Source organism: Centruroides vittatus, unplaced genomic scaffold (genome assembly GCF_030686945.1).
Source record: "Centruroides vittatus isolate TY-2023 unplaced genomic scaffold, ASM3068694v2 contig_233, whole genome shotgun sequence".
In the NCBI taxonomy this organism is placed as follows: Eukaryota; Metazoa; Arthropoda; class Arachnida; order Scorpiones; family Buthidae; genus Centruroides; species Centruroides vittatus.
Window position 1 is genome coordinate 83,778 of NW_027121459.1, and position 18,930 is coordinate 102,707.

General features: G+C 31.6%; 1 protein-coding gene across 1 annotated transcript; it reads right to left on the reverse strand.

Moving 5' to 3' along the window:
* Window positions 1-7,744: 7,744 nt before the first annotated feature.
* On the reverse strand, window positions 7,745-8,288 carry LOC136971146 (alpha-toxin Cn12). Its single transcript, XM_067265627.1, has 2 exons — window positions 8,217-8,288; window positions 7,745-8,102 (listed from the first exon to the last, which is right to left on the reverse strand). The coding sequence occupies exons 1-2, from the start codon at window positions 8,257-8,259 to the stop codon at window positions 7,879-7,881; spliced, it is 267 nt and encodes an 88-aa protein (XP_067121728.1). The 5' UTR covers window positions 8,260-8,288; the 3' UTR covers window positions 7,745-7,878.
* Window positions 8,289-18,930: the final 10,642 nt, after the last annotated feature.

The following is an 18,930-nucleotide window of genomic DNA, read 5'->3' on the forward strand; positions in this document are numbered from 1 at the left end:
CATCCGGCCTATTATAATGACTTAAGTAATTATATGGGAAGTATTGCCTGAAGTGAGAGTTAATCCGGAATTTTCAAACTTAATATTTTAATTGTATGGTTAATTTACAATATTTGTAATCCATTGCAAAACAGTGGAAATGAATGATCCTAAATGATATACAAAAAAATCAGTTTGAAATATAGCTTATAATATTCATATCCTAATATTTTATTTGTAATATTTTTCATAATGTTTATAGAGAGAAGTATAACAAAAATTATTTTCATTGAATATGAAAGTAAGAATATACTCAATTGAACTTTTTAATACTTCCTTCGTAATTTTTTAGAAAAAATATGAAAGCAGAAGCCCTCCGATAAAAATAAATTACCAAATCTTGAATATAATAGCATTTTGATTTATTTAAAATCAATCTACCTATATTGAACGCACTGTAAGAGAGACGGTTAATGTTACCTATGGTTCCAAGATGGCAGCTCGTCTCCGATTCCAGCAAATAGAGGAAGGGAAACAGTGGGGACGCACGTTCTAACCTAACCTATTCTAATAAATCACCATAATTATTACCAACAAAATTATTAGAATAGGTTAGGTTAGAACGTGCGTCCCCACTGTTTCCCTTCCTCTATTTGCTGGAATCAGAGACGAGCCGCCATCTTGGAACCATAAGTAACATTAACCACTGAGACAAATAATTTTATTGGTTTTTATTTGTAAGTTTATTTTATAATAATAAAAACTTCAGTGTAAACAACATTACGCACGAGTTCTGTAGAAAAACTGTTCGTTCAAAATTATGTCTAAAATGATGATATCAGCATCTTGTTTAATCATTAAAGATGGAACATTATGCATATTTCGATTCCCAGTCGAATATCAGATGCTGCTGTTCATCTTATATTTAGATTCTTGGTATTCTTATTATATCAACGATACTGATGAACTTCAGGTTCTAACCTGGTATAAAATATTAAATGATAATCAGAAGAATCACGTTGTTCATGAGACCTCATAGAAATAGTAGGCAAAGTTTAATATTGTTTAAAAATATTAAACTTTGCCTACCTTTTGTATAACAAGTATACACTTGATATTTTATTAAGTTTTATATATTCTTTTAATTGTATTTATAATAACATTAATTGTATACAAATATATAAATTTAATAACAAACAATAGAAATATTTCATTTTAGTATAACACTTCATACAAATACGGCACAATATAAAAGCACTTTGTCGCTCGAAATCACTTGTCACAGAATTAAATAAGAAATAAAGTATTAAATCTCATAACGTACTTTTAAAATTTATATTTAAATTCGGTTTATAATCGAATTAGAATTTCTGTCCGGTAATTTAAAGTCTAACTTTACGGAAAGGATTGTCGGTAGTTCTTTATATTGTAAAATTTCTTAAAATCAAATTTTTTTGACGAATGTCAACGCCTGTTTAAAAGTCCAGTCTGGTAGACATTTCGAAATGAATTTATCCGTCCAGTGCGCCCATATGTGAAACAATCCAGTTTGAACAATAACAAGTGTGACGTTTTCTGGTTCGTACCACGGAAGAGGTTCAATACAGTCAAATATTCTACAACGAGAAAGTTTGTATTAATACATAAAGAAATAATGAACGAGTAATCCGTGTATAAGTAAACAGCACTTACGTTATCTCTTTCATAACTGTTGAAATCGTCAGAAAGGTAATGACAAAGAAGTTAAACAGCAGTAAACGAAGAAATTCTACGTCTGCTGCATCGGAAGAAATATCTCCTATCATTACTAAGTTTAATACTGCGAAGCACAACAACACCAAGAGCTAAAACCAAAGAAATAATATTAAAATAATATTTTATTCTAACCAAATAAGGAATTTCAATATTACCACTTAAACTGCAGATACTTACATTTAGTATCGAATCGTAAGAATTAAATAAGAAAAAATATAATATTTCGAATAAAATAGTAAGATATTCCATTATTTCGTCCATATTAAAATCCATTTTTGTCAATTAAAATCTAAAATATTATGACCAGACTTGTCTTCTGCTTTTTACCTTGTCTTAAGAAATGATGGCAATTATGCAGATTACAGGGGTTTTTAATAAAAGTTTATCTACTCGAGATCAATTTTTACGAAAATGATTTTCAAAATTTCATTTTAAAATTATAAATAATTTAAATACTTTTCGTGAAAATTAAATAATAATTGTTATATCATTCGGTTTATTAATGTTAATTAAACATTAAATAATTTCTCAGATGAAATTATATTAATATTACCGAATTAGTTTGAAATATTTCATTACAACTAATTTTCTTAAAATTGAAAATTATTATCCAAACTACAAAAGTACATTGTATATTGTGGATAATGTAATAAAATTATATTTTGAAATATATATTAAAAAATCCAGCAACGAGTTGCATAACTTTCCCGGCTATTACGAAATTTCCAAAATTATACTTGTAATCCTTAAAGGTACACAATCATTTTCAAATTATTACTGTTTTATCTTAGATGTACTGTACATGAAACACAACAAAGTATGAATCCTCTATTCAATGACTACATTTTACATTCGTAATGGAAAGTCGTAATATCGGGGACGTAAAGTAATCGTTTCGACGTAAAAACCTGTAATGGCGTGTCAGGAATTTTCAATATATACAGTTTTAGTAGCAATGCCAATGTTATTTTTAATAAAACAATATTTCGGTTTTCGAACCCACACTTTTTTTTAACTCTTTCCGCCCTGTGGGCACTAAGAGGGCCTCTTTTAGAAGGCCCATTATGGGCTCGGCCAGGCCCACAATGGGGTGACCGGGAGGGACGGGGCCCGACATATCCGAACGGACCACCCCCCGAAAAATTCCTGGGAATTAATCGACCTGTTCGGATTCGATCTCGGGTCCCCCAGAGCGGTAGGCCACCATCTTGAACGCTCGGCCATCCGGCCGTCTCAAACCCACACTTGGGTGTGCATTACGGATTATTTTCATTACAAATTATTCCAGAGTTTATTTCATTACAAACGTTTTGAATTATCATCACATTACAGGTAACCCTGTATAACACGGCACTTTTATAGCACAGATTCACTCTAACACGGTTCGAGAATTGGGAACATCCCCCGTATAACACGGTGCTTTTATAGCACGGGTTCACTCTAAGACGGTTCGGGAATTAGCTAAAACCCTCGTACAATATGAAATGTAATAAAATCTGTTACCAATTGATGATGCTCATGATGAGATCATCATATAGAATGAATAATCTTCTGGTAAAATATTTACTTAAATAATAAGTATTTTACCCATGAAAAAAAATCTACTATATAAAACCGTAAAACCGGATTCTATCACTGTATGCCAAAAATGGCCACTAGGGGCGCCCCTAGCTAGTATTTAAATTAACAATATAAATTATTTTCTATTTTTACAGTATAACATTCAGTATATTATTACTTTTATTTGTAATTTTGTATGCCCCGATGCCTGCATCCGGCCTTTCGACTCGTGAATAATAAATCCGATTTAAAGAAGGATTTAACAGCATGTTTTTTAATTTTTGGAACCTAACCCCTCTTTTCGCACTAGTTCTTTGTTTCGTATAACACGGATTCGCATAACACGGTAATTTTTCGGAGCATAACTCCCATGTTATAAGGGGGTTACCTGTATATACATTTTAAAGCAATCCTGAATACTGTGTCAGTGAGTGAATTTTGTACTTGGCGGGTAGTCACTGCCGTGACTCCTGATATTCACATTGACTGATATAATTTAAACTTGTTCAATATTCAGTCATTTAAAAATTTAGATTTTGTCAGAAAAAAATTAGAATTAAAATGTCTTGTCTTGTCTTGGATCGGCTAGTTGGGCATGAGCAGCTAGGGTTTATAAAGATGTAATTTTAAGTGAAATTAAAAATATCGATAAAAATAGATATCTCGGGAACGAATGGGCGAAACACAATAAAAATTTGATATGTATCTCGGAAAAAATATACTTATGATGATACTTATATTTAGTTCGGATGATGCGTATACTTTTAGTTTTTTAAATAAAATGTGAATTTGGATAAACAGGTGTTCTGTTCAAATTTCTACTTTCAGTATAGTAATGTTCGCACTGTTAAGCTGTTCGTTCGTTCATTCTTTCGCTTACTTGACGGCTTGCCTTTACCAAGCCTTACGATCTTATTTAGAAAACAAGTTTTATCATTTTAATTACAATATAACTTAATAGAATTGTGTGTGGCATCATCTGTTATGAGATTTTCTTATAAACATTTTTATGTTTTTAATTACTATAAAATGGCAAAAAGCGTAATTTTATGGGTAGAGATGAGGTAGGGATTTCTTAAAAAGAGTGTAAATGTTAATAACGAGTTATTAACATTTACGTTATTAAGTCTGACTCTAATGGAGTTACACACGACCCCCTCGACCTTTTACCATCAAAATTTAATATCATCAATGTCTTTTATGTGTAAACCAACCTGCGAAATTTCGTGACTTATCTTTATCCCATCCTGAGATATTAAGCGAAATAGATACCAACACATTCACATACACACATCCACAGAATGCTTTTGCCTTTTTATTTTACTTTCTTGGGTTTAGGAGTTATAAAAATGTGGAGATTTGCAAAAAATTCGGAGGGTCGAATTTCACACAATTTCAATACTTTTCCTTATTGTGTATACAAAATAGCCAGGAAGGTAATAAACACTAAAGCATGTGAAGAATGTTTAACAACTGAAAAACATTCTATGTTGTTCAACAAATAAGCCGAGTTAATGCACGTGATCAGTACTATACCATCTTGTTTTTATTTAATTACTACTGATACATATCAGTTACTTTTAAACTTCAATAATTCTCGTAAATAGTCCACATTTTCAGTCAAATACAATTAACCCTCGGGGTGCCCGGTGAAAAAATTTTCGCCAAGCGCCTGGTGGGGTCCCACAGACCCCAAAATAAAACACTACATTATATGGCTTGTAAAAATAATTTCAATGTTATGTTAATATATATATATATATATATATACACTAGGTTTATTAAGACATATTTAGAATAAAATAATCATTGATTTACGTGAAATATTTATTCACAGGACTACACAATAAAAAACATCAACTTTTTTTGTGTAACAAAAATATTAACTTTGTTTCTCTAGAAATCACGATGTAATCTCATTATAATTAAAGTATTTTGGGTTCATTTTAATGGCACATAATATAATTATCTGTGAAAGCATAAGAATTAAGCTTCTTCAGTTAAAATCTAAAATTGAAAATTCAGGCATTTTCCCATAGGGATTTCGCATGTCCCATGCAAATAAATCTGGATCATTTTTTACAAACGCTCAGTAGCTGCTTAAACATTTATCTACTGACAACGTAAACGTGTTATAAATCAAGCAAACATAAAAAATACGAATTTTACACAAAAATATTACTTACACTTTTGCAATGCGGAGCGCCTGATGGGGTCTGTGAGGCCCGGCACTTATTCGACCACGTCTTGTTCGCAGAATATCTCACGATGAACTAAAAATTTTGTGGGAATCGCAAGCGCATGAAGAGAACTGAAGCTACTAATAACCTTAAGTCGCTAACGCAAATATTAAAATAGTTATGAACTTTTGAAAATGAGTCGAGCCTCTCAGACCCCACACGCACCCGAGGGTTAACGAGATTCTCAGGAATTTTTATCTCATGATATTCAGTTACCTTATTCTTCTGTAATTAAAATTAAAATTACGCCACAAAAATTCCACTTCGTTCTGTGCATTTCTGTAAAAACCACGTTAATGTAAATACTCAGCAGATTATTGATTTTTTAAATATTTTCTTTTTTTTGGATCATCCTGTATTTATATAATACAGTCAAACCTGTTTTTATGCGGGGGATAGAGATTGCATTAAAAAAACGCATAAAAAAATCGCACGAAACTTCACGAGGGGCTATAAAAAATAGTTTTCGCAACACAATTAAAAAAAATATTTTTTTATGCGGTCAATAGGGACCGCATAAAAAAAGTCTCACATAGAAAATAACTCAAAACCGTACGAAATAGAATTTATTGACAACAGATGTCAGCACTTGACTGCATCGTCTGGTCTATCGTCTGTTTTACATATTTTTGTCCAGGTGGTGTTTTGTTGACTTAAAAAGTAAATTATTTCATTTTTCGCATATTCATGCAATAATATTACTATAATAAGTGCATTTATGCTATAGAAGTTTATTTAGCTATAATAAGTCAACGTGAGACATGACGAATCGCACGAGACTAGTCGCCAACTATACCGCACAAATAAAAAATCGCACAAAAAAACCGCACAAATTAAAAATTCGCATTAAAAAAATCGCACAAATAAAAATCGCACATAAAAAGAGCGCATAAAAACAGGTTTGACTGTATTTATAATATCATCTTATCAATATATATAATCGATATAGGTTGATAATAATAATGTTAATAAGCGCAGAGCTCAAACGGTTAGGAGTTAAAGTTGAAATTTGGTACACAGGGCAAATAGAAAATATAATGCACCAAGAAATTGTAAACAAACACAAATTATTAGACATCCTCAAACTATACTAAAAATACATTTCACAGAGTGTATTGGAAAACAGCATGCACAAATTTATTAAGACAGAGCCATAATCACAGATGAAACAATCTACCACAACAGACAAGACATCACACTCATTGAATAACACAATAAAATCACATACATCATGAACAAATCCATTCCAAAAACTCACAATGTACGAAACACATGCACTGAAAAATTCAGTAAATACACAAAACTTGTGCAGGAATTAAAGCGTCTGTGGGAGATTGGATAGGGTGTTTATTGTACCTGTTCTTCTCTCCTGTACAGACCATACCACACACTACACAAACACCTGGGCTCATTACAATTGAATAAAAACACATATATCACACTACAGAAGGCCACTATATTGAACACGTCATATTGTGAGGGAAATTCCTGAATACAGAGACACACCAATAAACTTTAATTTTTTTTTTTTTTTTGTTACTATGGTCGGTTAACACCGGTGACATAGTAAACAGTCACCAGTGTTAACCGACACTAAACCAACATAATAATATTAAGTTCAGAGCCCAAACGGTTACAAATTGTAACTTGAAATTTAGTAGGCCTACACAGTTAGGGTATGTCATGAGAATGTAGACAAAGATCGGGTTTTTGAAATTTCCCCGGAATAACTGAGGAAAAGGATTATGGATTACCATAAATTTAAATTTTAGTGTACTATTTTAGAAGTGGTGTTTTACGGAAAATAGAACATATTTTCAGACTTATCGTATAAGTCTCTGATAGGTTTCTAAAGAGGGTTATCCTAATTCTTGCACCTAGTATAAATGGGAAAAATCAGCTGTAATCTAATAATATTAAGAAAATTGTATGCTATATCTTGGGTCGGTTGTTTTTGTACGTGCGAAAATTTAACGACCGGGATCTAATCGGGGACCGATCAGAAAGGGGCGAATTCTCTGGGCTTGTTCAGCATGCGCCGCATGCTTAAGAGAAAGTTTTGACTGATTATGCTTTATGCATTATGCTTTTCATATGAAAACAAATATGCCAATAATAATTTATTTTAATGTTAATCTGGTAGTTCAATGTTAATAATTTGTCATGGACTAGATATAATCCTACATAATGAATAACTATAGCAATAAGGATATAATCAATATGCTTTCAATTTAATAAATTCATAAACAATACATGCTTTTTTATGTTAAATATAGCAATATGTTACAATGGCAACATGTAGTGAAATTTTTTTTCGATACAGCTTGTGCCCGAAGGACTATCTTTAAACCATACAAGGACCGGTACCAGGATCTCCCCAAAGAATAGTACCTTCGGCAACATGCTCGCAGTAACATGTCCAGCCATAGCAATAGCCATAGTCACTTCCGGCATGTTTGTCACAAACGTAATTACAAGTTGGATTGTTCTCACCTAATTCCGAGCATCCAAATTTGCAACCATTTGAAGCTAAAGGATAACCATCTCTCAACGCTCTTATTTCTATTCCTAAATAGAAAACAAATTTAAATTTTCAAAAAACGATTTATTTTTAGATATTCTCTAATATCTGGCTTAAGTTCTAGATAGAATTATACAAATTTTAACAGTCCATCAACTTACCTAAGACTAGAATTGGCAAAGCAACTGCGAATATGAAGTTCATGTCGGAAATTCGTCTCAGAATAGGTCGGAACTAATCATATTTATATCGTTTTGTAGTCGTAAACGTTTATATTCCAAATGAATTTTATTGGACGAAAAACAATAATAATTTTATAAATGTAGGAAAACAGCAATTGTAACTATCTAAAGATAATTTAATCGGAGTAATATAATTTGTTATAATGTTTTCGATATAAACATTGATCGTAAATATGATTCTAGAGTTTAGTTGCATTCAAAACTACCTTCAATTAACAAGATACGCAATAAAATATTTCACAACAGAAAAATTATAGGAATCTTTATCTGACTGAAATTTCATCTTTGTAGTTAGCTATTAGGCCGCGACTCCACTAGCCGTAAAAGGGCCGTAAAACCCCTCGCCGTAAAAGCTTTTAATCACGTGACCATGATATTTTACGCCTGAGCAGGTCGTAAAACCAACGTAAAAGCGAGTTGAGCAGTGTTCAACTTTCGAAGCGAATACGACCGTAAACCGGTACCATCCACCAATCAGAAGTCAGTTGAATCTAGGTCATCGTGACACGCTGCGAAAATGGCGGAAAACGAGCTTTTGTGTACGTTCTCTCGTGGCTACTCTAGAAGATCTGGAAAGATTTATCGAAAACATCCGAAAGTATTCATGTATCTACGACAAGAGGTATCCCGATTATAATAATGGATGCCTAAAACACGCGATATGAACGGCCAAAGGAAAATCCTTCAATTTAGAGGAGTATATAATAAAAAAGCTAAGCTTATAAATGCTGTATATTATCTTAATAATGTAATAATAAAAGTCAAAATATGAAAGTAAAGATATTACTTTTACTATATTTGTAATTATAGTACAGAGAAAACTCTTAGAATATAATTATTGTCTTTATATCGATATATCACGTATACACCGTAATAGTACTGTCGCCGTAAAAAGCTTCGCTAGCCGGACCTCCACCGCAATCCGAGCGAAAACGCAAATAGGTCACGTGATTAAAAGCTTTTACGGCGAGAGGTTTTACGGCTGTTTTACGGCTAGTGGAGTCGCGGCCTTAGCTAATAATCTATAGTAACTATCAAATTTCATGTATAAAAATGATTAATATACATAATAGAACACCCAAAACTGGTTTGTAATATACCGTAACTGTAATGCAAACAATTTACTTATCTTCAATTACATCATGACAATTATTTCAATAAACATCTGGTGTGCAAAAATGGACAACGGTTTATGGCTTCTATTAAAAGCTATAACAATTGGGACACTATATATCATTAAAATTACATTTCCATTATCTGCATTTTATTACAGAATTAAGTATAAATTATAAGTATAATAATAACGATTTCTCCGCTCCCACTTCCTAATATTTATTTCGGATACTCCTATCTGTATTTAGCAGAAATACGAATGCCGCCTAGTTTAAAAATAACTAAACTTTTTAATATATAATATTAAAAATTACGTTATAAATTATGTTTTATTATGATTTTCATTTTAATATACGTTCTTATTATATTAACGTGCGGAAAATGTCAGATCTTCCTTCTTCTCCTACTGTTAAATAGTCTGATCAGTGACCCAGCGGTATTCTTTCCTTGACCCTTTGTGGTTCAACTAAGGTGACCAGACGTCCCGGGTTTTCGGGATTGTCCTGGATTTGGGTTGTTAGTCCCGCATTGAACACCGTCTCCGCATTTGGTCATGTAACATTTTCAATATGTTTGCAAGTTGTCAAGAGCACAAAATTGTCGTTTTCTGTTACTACTAGTAGCCCAGGAAGCCCTGTAGTGGGCGTTCTAGCAGCAACTGTGTCATTCCGTGGTATAAATAATAAATTCATATCAATAATTCAATAATAAATTACTATTGCAATAATAATATACTGAATTTGTTATTAATTTCAATAATATCTAGGGGCGCCCCTAGTGGCCGTTCTAGGCATACCATAACAGATATACAAACAGCGCCATCAAGTTGTGAAAAAAAAACAATTTTTTGTTTTAAAGAATTATTTTTAAGTTTATTTATGCATTTATGTATTTATATATTTTTCTACTAAATTATTTATTAATGAATTAGTTATTATTATTATATATATGTATGTGCTAGGTCCACCATATTTTTAGCTCCCACAACACAGAAGTGTCCCATATTTCAACCTAACATATCTGGTCACTTTGGTTCAACCCTAGTTTGTACAAACTGGTTCAGGTGTGATTACTCTATGTGAAGGTCACGGAAGTAAAATGTACTATTATTATTTTGAAAATTCGTATAAAATCAAATTTTTATAATAGAAGTATGAAAAAAAATTGCTAATATGCAAGTATTAGTAGTTCTGTTTGATATACTTTTATCTGCTTGTATATTTTACGTTTTTCAAAAAAATACGTTTCTCTTGTTACATAATGACTTGTAAAATCATGTCCGATCAAATTGCAGTAAGATTATTTAAACTCATGTTTTCTGTTTGGCTATATGCTATTTAAATGGAGAATTCTGTTTTCTACATTTTCATGTATATTATGTTCGTATATTTATATATCTTCGCGAATTATAACAAATTATATGAAACAATCCCCTGACCTGTGAAAGTTGATTACGTGAATTTTTGATCACATTACTGATGACTTAAAATTTGTTGAATATTAAGTTTTCATACTAGAGATATGACTATCAGTCCTTCTAAATATTATATTATTTAATTTTTTTAGCTTTTAGAATGTCGGAGGTAATATATTTAATTTGTTTTTTTGTGTGAGAAACTTTCTTTTTTCGTTAGTTAATGTGGATATTCTGGCCAGATTGCCTTTCCTTTGATGCGCTCCGTTCAGCTGATATATTGGCTTTTTATAGCGGTTTTTTAAATGTAATTAATTTAATTTTAAGTCTAATTAATGTATTATCTGATAGTATACTATCTATTCGTTTTTATATACAAGTATTAGTATATTACATTTATCGTAAATTAGTTTCATTTGAATTTTAATTTTGTGTTTTTAATGGTTTCTTTGTTTGTCAAACTCTCAACAGTGTTGCCAGTCTTCGTACGTTTTTACATTCACGTAAATTCTTTAATATACAGGGTGTTTTTTTTATCTCGAGACAATGAAATAACTTACTTAGATTTCATTATTTTGAGAAAAAGGTATCTAGAAAAGTTGTAGTGTCTCGAAGGCCCAATCAATTGGTGATCTTGTATGTGACCTTGACCTTGACCTTCAAGGTCATTTGAGGGTCAAGTCTGTTTTTTCAATGGAAACACATATTTTTGACCCCGGCAATGGAAAGCGCGGGAAATTTCACAACCAAATATACCTTTGACCTTATGGTCTAGGTCAAAGGTCACGATTATTTTAAGGTTTAAATTATAAGCTTTTTCTAATGGAAAACCAGTTTTTATTACTGGAATGGGTAGGGAGGTAAAAGTTACATTTACATGGAAAAAGCGGGAAATTTCACAATTAACCATGACCTTGAGTACCCCAAATTTGACCTCTGAAGGTCATCTCAAGCATGATAATTTTAAGCGCAGCTCAACAAGTACATCGAAGTGGAAGGGCATTATTTTGAACATTTGTTATAAAATTTTTTCGAAACCAACATCTCAAGCAATGGCAAGAAGTAAGGTGACTCACAAAAAACAAGCACCACGATAGTGAGAGGCAAAGGGACTCACTGAAAATAATCACCTCAAAAAGAGCAGAAAACTACTACTTTCACATTGTTACTCCTGGATAGTGCTAAAAGTAGTGAATGCTTTCAAAGGTCAAAGTAATAAGGTCATGAAAAAATGTAACTTTTACCTCCCTCGGAAAAATTCCCTCGTAAGCCATTGATCCCACTGTTTGTATATCTGTAATCTGTCACGGAATGCTTAGAACGCCCACTAGGAGCGTCACTATCGATGATTATCATCTATTATTTAAATTAATAGTTGTCATAGAGAGTCGGCCCAGACCGGTGATGTTTATGTCAGGACTGACACCACTGTGTCTTTTAATGCAGAAACCATGTTAGCTGCGGTTTCGGTTTTGCGCGAGCGGTCGCGTTTGTAGACACTAGGGGTGGACACGGCCTGAGAGACAATAAGGCAGAAAGAAGTGCACAATACTACTAAATTATAAAGAAATTATCGCCGTTCATTTATGCATCTATTTACACATATGTTTACGACAACATTTCGTTTAACTTTTATATAGCTTCATAAAATCGATGAGTTCTAATAGCGTAACATACCAGATAATATGGCTATAGCGTAACATGATCTATTGGACTTTATACTAGTCGATATGGAGTTAACGCGTTTCTAGCTGAGAGAGAGCTTAGCCTACATTATTACGCGTGATGCTAAATACCTTGATAATTTGATTTATGGGTCGAGATCGTATGTCGAACGGGATTGTAAATCGTTGAAATTCGAGTTATTATGTCGGCTTGTCAGGTTCCTGGATCGAGAAGTTCGAATGTCCGGATAACGGCAACAATGGACAGGAACGGCGGTCGAAGGGATCGGTGATATAGCCCAGTTACATTACACTGTCTTAGGAAGGGAACAAGGTCGGTGAACTCTCGGACTCGACCTGCTTGTCTTCGATTCAATCAATCCTTTTATATCGGGGATCCTTTTTTTAGCTACGTTAGTAATTTCTACCAATAGTGAATATTTGTAGTTAGTTCTCGGTGACAAGTTCGATCTGGGAAAGGAAGTGACTCCGGGAAGAGAGATAAAATCATCCTCTGGTAATTACATTGAAAATTTTGTTTTCGCTGGGATTTGAACTACTTTAACATTCGAAAGACGAAAAACTTTTCCTCTCAAAAATTTCGTGAAGTGCGGCTCTCATACAGCATAATTTATTTATTAACAGTAAATTATTATTAATATTTGTAATAGGAATTTATTATTAATACCACGGAATCACACCGCTGCTGCTAGAACGCCCACTACTGAGCGTCTCTGGCTATCTCGTAAAAGGCAGAAACTGTTGATTACTTCGGTCCGAAGGTCATACAATTTTAGTTTTAAATGTTAGATAATACAGTTGACGATAATATTTGTTTAATTACCAATATCGAACGTCTACAAATACTTTGATTCCTGAAAAATGTCCCAAAATCATAATTATATTGTTTTTTGAAATATTTTTAAGAGGAGAAAGATGAATATAACGCTATCGTATAATTGTTTTCCAGTATTTCCGACGACCTAAAAACCAATCGAATTCTAAATAAGATTCCAACAGCAGTAATTCTAGCCTCTAGGAACGGGAAAGCCCCGATAAACAAGAGAAATTCGAAAAAGTACAAGAGAAAAACAGAGAAGAACAGAGACCAAAGTAATTTTTTAATCCAGTCCTCATCACCATCTTTCCCCTGCACGTCCAAAGTAAGTCATTAATAGAGTAGCACTGTTCATTTACTTTCAGGTACCATTTTATCCAGTACGGATCTCCATTATTCTCGACTAGGTAGCCTGGCAGTTCAATTAATGTTAACTCGCTTAAAATTAAAATTAAAATTAAAAAATAAATTTAAAAATCAGGAAAATTTACGATACAAAAATTAATTCAACTACTATTGCAGCATCACGTTGGGTTACGCCATTCTTGTCCTGGGAAAGCGTTAGTGGTGGGCTGTGACTTAGTGACAGGCAAAGTATCATTTACAAATAACAATAACAACCTATTACAGTTATTTACACAAGGATTTGAATTGGGAACAAGATAGCACTGTTTGTAGCCACCCAAAGGCGCCCTTAAATATGTTTTAAATACTGAGACTGAGAAGGGCCTGAGAACAAACGTAAACTCTATCGGGTAACTTTGTTCTGTACCTGAGATCTGTGAAAAGGCATAAGTTATACGAATGATCTTTTAATTTCTTGGAATGTTTCACTCTACAAAATTGTTAATTCGGAAGTTAATGAAATTTGAGTTACTTTATCTGGACAGAAAACCAGACGCAAAAATGCATGATAAGAAATTACTTACTTTATATAATATCATAAATTAAATTATTATAACGTATGAACTTAATTTAAAAAAGAAAAAAATTTAAGAGTGTTTTATAAATTGCCTTTATAATATAAATAATATAATTTCCGAACGCATCTTCCCTTCCTATTCTTCTATAACATGCACAGTTAAACTTTAAAGTAATTAATATTATAAATCGAACATTACAGAACTCGTATAAGTACTGTATTTTGCAATATTTATATCAATCGGCAAAAAAGAAAAAACTGCACATTATTATACCGAATACAATCTTAGTAAAAAGGGTGATATAAACTTTACTTAACATATAGAGAATTTTTAAATATATATGAATTCTTTTTCCTTACAGTCATGTACAGTGTTAATCAGTTGTGTTCTGCTACAGATCAAAATCGAAATTCAAACGATTAATTAAGCAGGATATTGCTGTCTGGTTCCAGTTACATTATTATAATAAAAATTCATAACCGATTACAAAATAAATATAAAAGTTTTTTTTTAAGTTATATGTTTTGTCATATATGGAGAAAAATATATGTTCTTACCGATATAATGCAGTATTCTTCATAATTTTGCCATTTTTAATCCAGTTTTTTCTTCGGCATACCTTCATAATATGTTCTTTGTTACGTGTAATTCTATGTACAGTATGTTGTAAGATTAAATTTAATAAATAATTAAAATTACAATAATTGTGTCATCAAATTGGGTATTAGCATTCTAGACTTCAAATAGGTCTTTCTAATTTCTTTCACAAATACTCGATGAGATTGAGTTCAGATGACTGAGTTTGTTGTAAAGTGTTCTTTCAATAGACTGTGACAAATGAGCACGGTTAGCTTGCTACGCGAATGTCCGGTGGTTTTTCTATAGACTGTGCTTTGAAAACTTTTAACAGAAGTTGTGAATGTATTGACTAAAGGTAAATAGTTACAATTTTCATATCTATTCAGAACATGTTTTCATTTTAAAGTTAGAAATTCTAAAAATACTTTTACACGTGCTGGTATTTTTTCAAAAAGCGACATCTTTATTACTTGATGCAAAGATAACCAAAAACTAAATATTTTTCTGAGCTAATTATATAATTGTAGACCACAGTATTCCATTACAAATAATGAGGTATAGTTTTTATGTTTTCAAAAGAAAACATTTCATACTTTTCTTTTACAAAGTATCGTTAAACACATTTATACTGCTAAAATCTCTTCTACATAATTTTTCTTTATGCAACACACCACTCACTTGAATCAACGAAGAAAATGTCGAGTAGAGTCCGCTAATCACCTAAAAAGTAAAACAATTTTCATATATGTGTTTTAATTTACAATGAGAGTTTAATTCACTACTCACCCTCATTACAAAGTTTCTTTTTACGTAAAAGAAGCCACCTATCGATATTCCCAATGGGTTTTTTCCAAATCTTTTCATAAAATTGATTATCTAAAAATTAAGAAATTTCACCATCATAAGTCAAATAATTATTGGTGGAAAAATTCAACTTTAGGTCGTAGTTAGAACTTCTAATATAGCTCCTCCACTCTCACCCAAAATTCGTTTAATTTTTTTCACATATATACGGAATTAAAAAAGCATTTTAAATGTAAAAACTTATGTCAATTCGTATGGAATTTTTTCCCTTAGTTTCTCTTTGGTAAAGATAAGCTTGGCACTTTACAGTAAAATGTAGAACACAATAACAAAAATTTTGTTGATACCGCTTCAAGGCGACAAGTTTTCCAAAGGAATACTCATTGAAAAAAACACCACACTCATAACACCTTATAAATTTGCAGCCGTGTTTATTCGGTACATTCGAAAACGTTCGTTCGTACCGAATAAACACGGCTGCAAATTTATAAGGTGTTATGAGTGTGGTGTTTTAATAAGGTATGCAGTCTACGATGAGTTACTCATTGAAAAATTTGAGTGCAATATAAATTGTCATAGTTTTTTACATCTGAAAGACGTTTGTTTAAATTTAATTTATTTAAGAGAAATTTCAAGTACGTTTTATTTCTGTTGTAACTTTACAAACCCAGTCTTTTTCATATACAATTTATCGTGCTTAAAAATATCAATTTAATTCAAAATGCTTAGCAAGAACCTTTCGTCTAAACATAATTAAAATCAAAAAAGTATAAAAATAAACGTACCTTTAACTTAAATAATGGTGATAAATCTGCACAAAACACTTTTTCGATAGAAATGAAATTGTCATACAACTGAATAAATAAATATGTGGTGTTAAAATCAAAAACATCTAATTTACCAAAGTAAATTATAGCGAAATTATGAAAGGTGGTACTATTTAATTATATTACAGTAGAGCATCGGTTATCCGACCTCCGATCAACCGTCACATCGGTTAACCGATTGCGTTCTCGTTGGCAAATTCAAATGTCCGCTAGTGGCGCTACAATATTTGGCTATGTCTTGGCTAGTTTAATAATACATTTGTTAAATTTTTGCGTGTTTTAGCTGGAAACACTGGCTCGACCATGAAAGGGAGGCCAGTATTTAAACCAGGCGTAATTTTCTATTTTTTCTTTATTTCTATATTTATTTTGTGCAAAATAAAGAAATGATTTAACGATGACTTATTATTTAAAAACATTTTTGTTAGGCTTAACATCGATGAAAATTCAACGCGAAGTAGGTTAATAGCGATATACTAATATGCTTATTACATGGGATACACTATACTAATAATGCTATTTTTTCATACTTTTTCGGTTATCCGTTTTTTTCAGTTATCCGACCAACCTCAGTCCCCAATTGAGCCGGATAATCGATGCTCTACTGTAGTCGCAAACAAAATGAAGAGTAAAAATTATCACATTTTATATATTGTTTTAGAATTTCAATATTAGTTATAAAAATTATGTATATTTATCAAGTTATATGATATTTCCTACATAATTAAAATAAGATAGAAAAGTTTAAAATGTAAATCTATATTAAGCAATTTTCGCGTATTCAACAAGTTATAAAAATACTACACATGTTACTTTAACAAATCTACATATACTGTATATTATAAGATAACTGTCTATATTCCTGTTATACTATTTTAAAAACTTTTACTGGTTTGTACCAGGTTTTTCTTACTTCCTATACGTTCCAGCGGTACACAGTTTACGAAAAAACCACGATATTTTACTCGTTTCCTAGATTCATTTACTAGAACTTTGTTGTAAATATAACAGTGGTAAACTGAAATAATTAGTTTTACCTTGGGTTACCATTGTTTATGACATAGAATCACCATAAGTAAAGTCTACTTACTGTGACTCTATGTCGTAAATTATATTTTAAATTAGTATTGTTTACAAGGACAGAAAGAAAAAATTAAACTGTTTTAACTCTGCTAGTGCTTCCTGTTTATGACCAATCGATTAAATTAAGTGTTAAAAATCCTAGTAAATAATAATAATTTGAAATAACCAGTAAATCTGTAGTTTTCGTCCTGATAAAGATTAAAAATTTGATTATGGCTATTAAAGATTTTCAAATGTATTGCTTATTATAAAATAATATATAAAGTTGTTTCTTATTTTAAATTTGTACTAACCATCCAAGTAAAAGCAGACAATTTCCAACAGACTGCAACAAATGCAAACAGCGAAACTACAGAAAGACATGAGATGACAATACGTAAATAAAATTCCATTTTTACAAACAATCCAGCATACAACATAAAAGAAGAGTTGTAAACCAAATGAGTGTGAACAAAGGGGAGAAAAATCTTCCATCTTTCATTAATAACTTCGAAGAATTCCCAAATTTCCAAGTGTTTTTCAAATGTTTCTTCAACTTCTTCCTTTAGTGAGTAACTTCTTATTTTCAGTTGAGTTAACTCTTCAGAAAGCTTGATACATCTTTCACCAATCAGAAATAATGTGACTTTAAATATTAAAAATAAGGAGAAAATTTGACCTGCGCAATAAATCAGCAATACTGTATGAAACACAGAACAAATGAATGCTTCTGTATCTGTTCCGTTTTGTCTTTTAATTTCAAGAAATAAAGAAAAGTACGATACGATGGGAAATGAAGTAAATATTCCCACCATTATGAAGAAATCTATTAATAAATATTTACGCAGTGCGCTGATATTTTGCAGTTCCTCATAATAACTGCTTTTTAGACAATGAAATGAAAATTTATTTCTCTTTAATAGTGTAAGTTGTCCGGCAAAATATTCTATAAGAATAAATGTTATTACTGCTGCAGATAATTCATAGTCATTAAAAACACGAAGTACTCGTAAAGCGTAAATATCGGGTTCGTAAATTCTTATGAGGCATACAAATGCTACAATCCAAAGAAATATTTCAACTAAACTATTATAAATATTATTAAAAAATGATAAAATGTTCGCTCTTCGTTGTTCTGTTTGCTGTTTGATGCACTGACAAGGGACGACGATGTCCAGACCGAATAATTTTGCAGAATTTAATATTGGGAATAAAATATACGCCAAGCAAAAAAACTTATCTGAAGACGACGGCATGTTAGATTATTTCACTGATTACTGTTATTACTTCTTTGGTTCTTGTATGAAAGTCATGAAGCATATTCGTGCTCACGTTATGTTTCTGTCGGGAAAAGTGTAATGACAAAACGATTTTACTTAGTCATTATCTAATTACACGATAGTTACTTA

Bases quoted from the DNA above. Each gene is read 5' to 3' on its own strand.
- LOC136971146 (XM_067265627.1), bottom strand. From the start codon at position 8,259: ATGAACTTCATATTCGCAGTTGCTTTGCCAATTCTAGTCTTAG. The intron at 8,103-8,216 runs GTAAGTTGATGG...TTTTCTATTTAG, and splicing joins TTTGCCAATTCTAGTCTTAG to GAATAGAAATAAGAGCGTTG.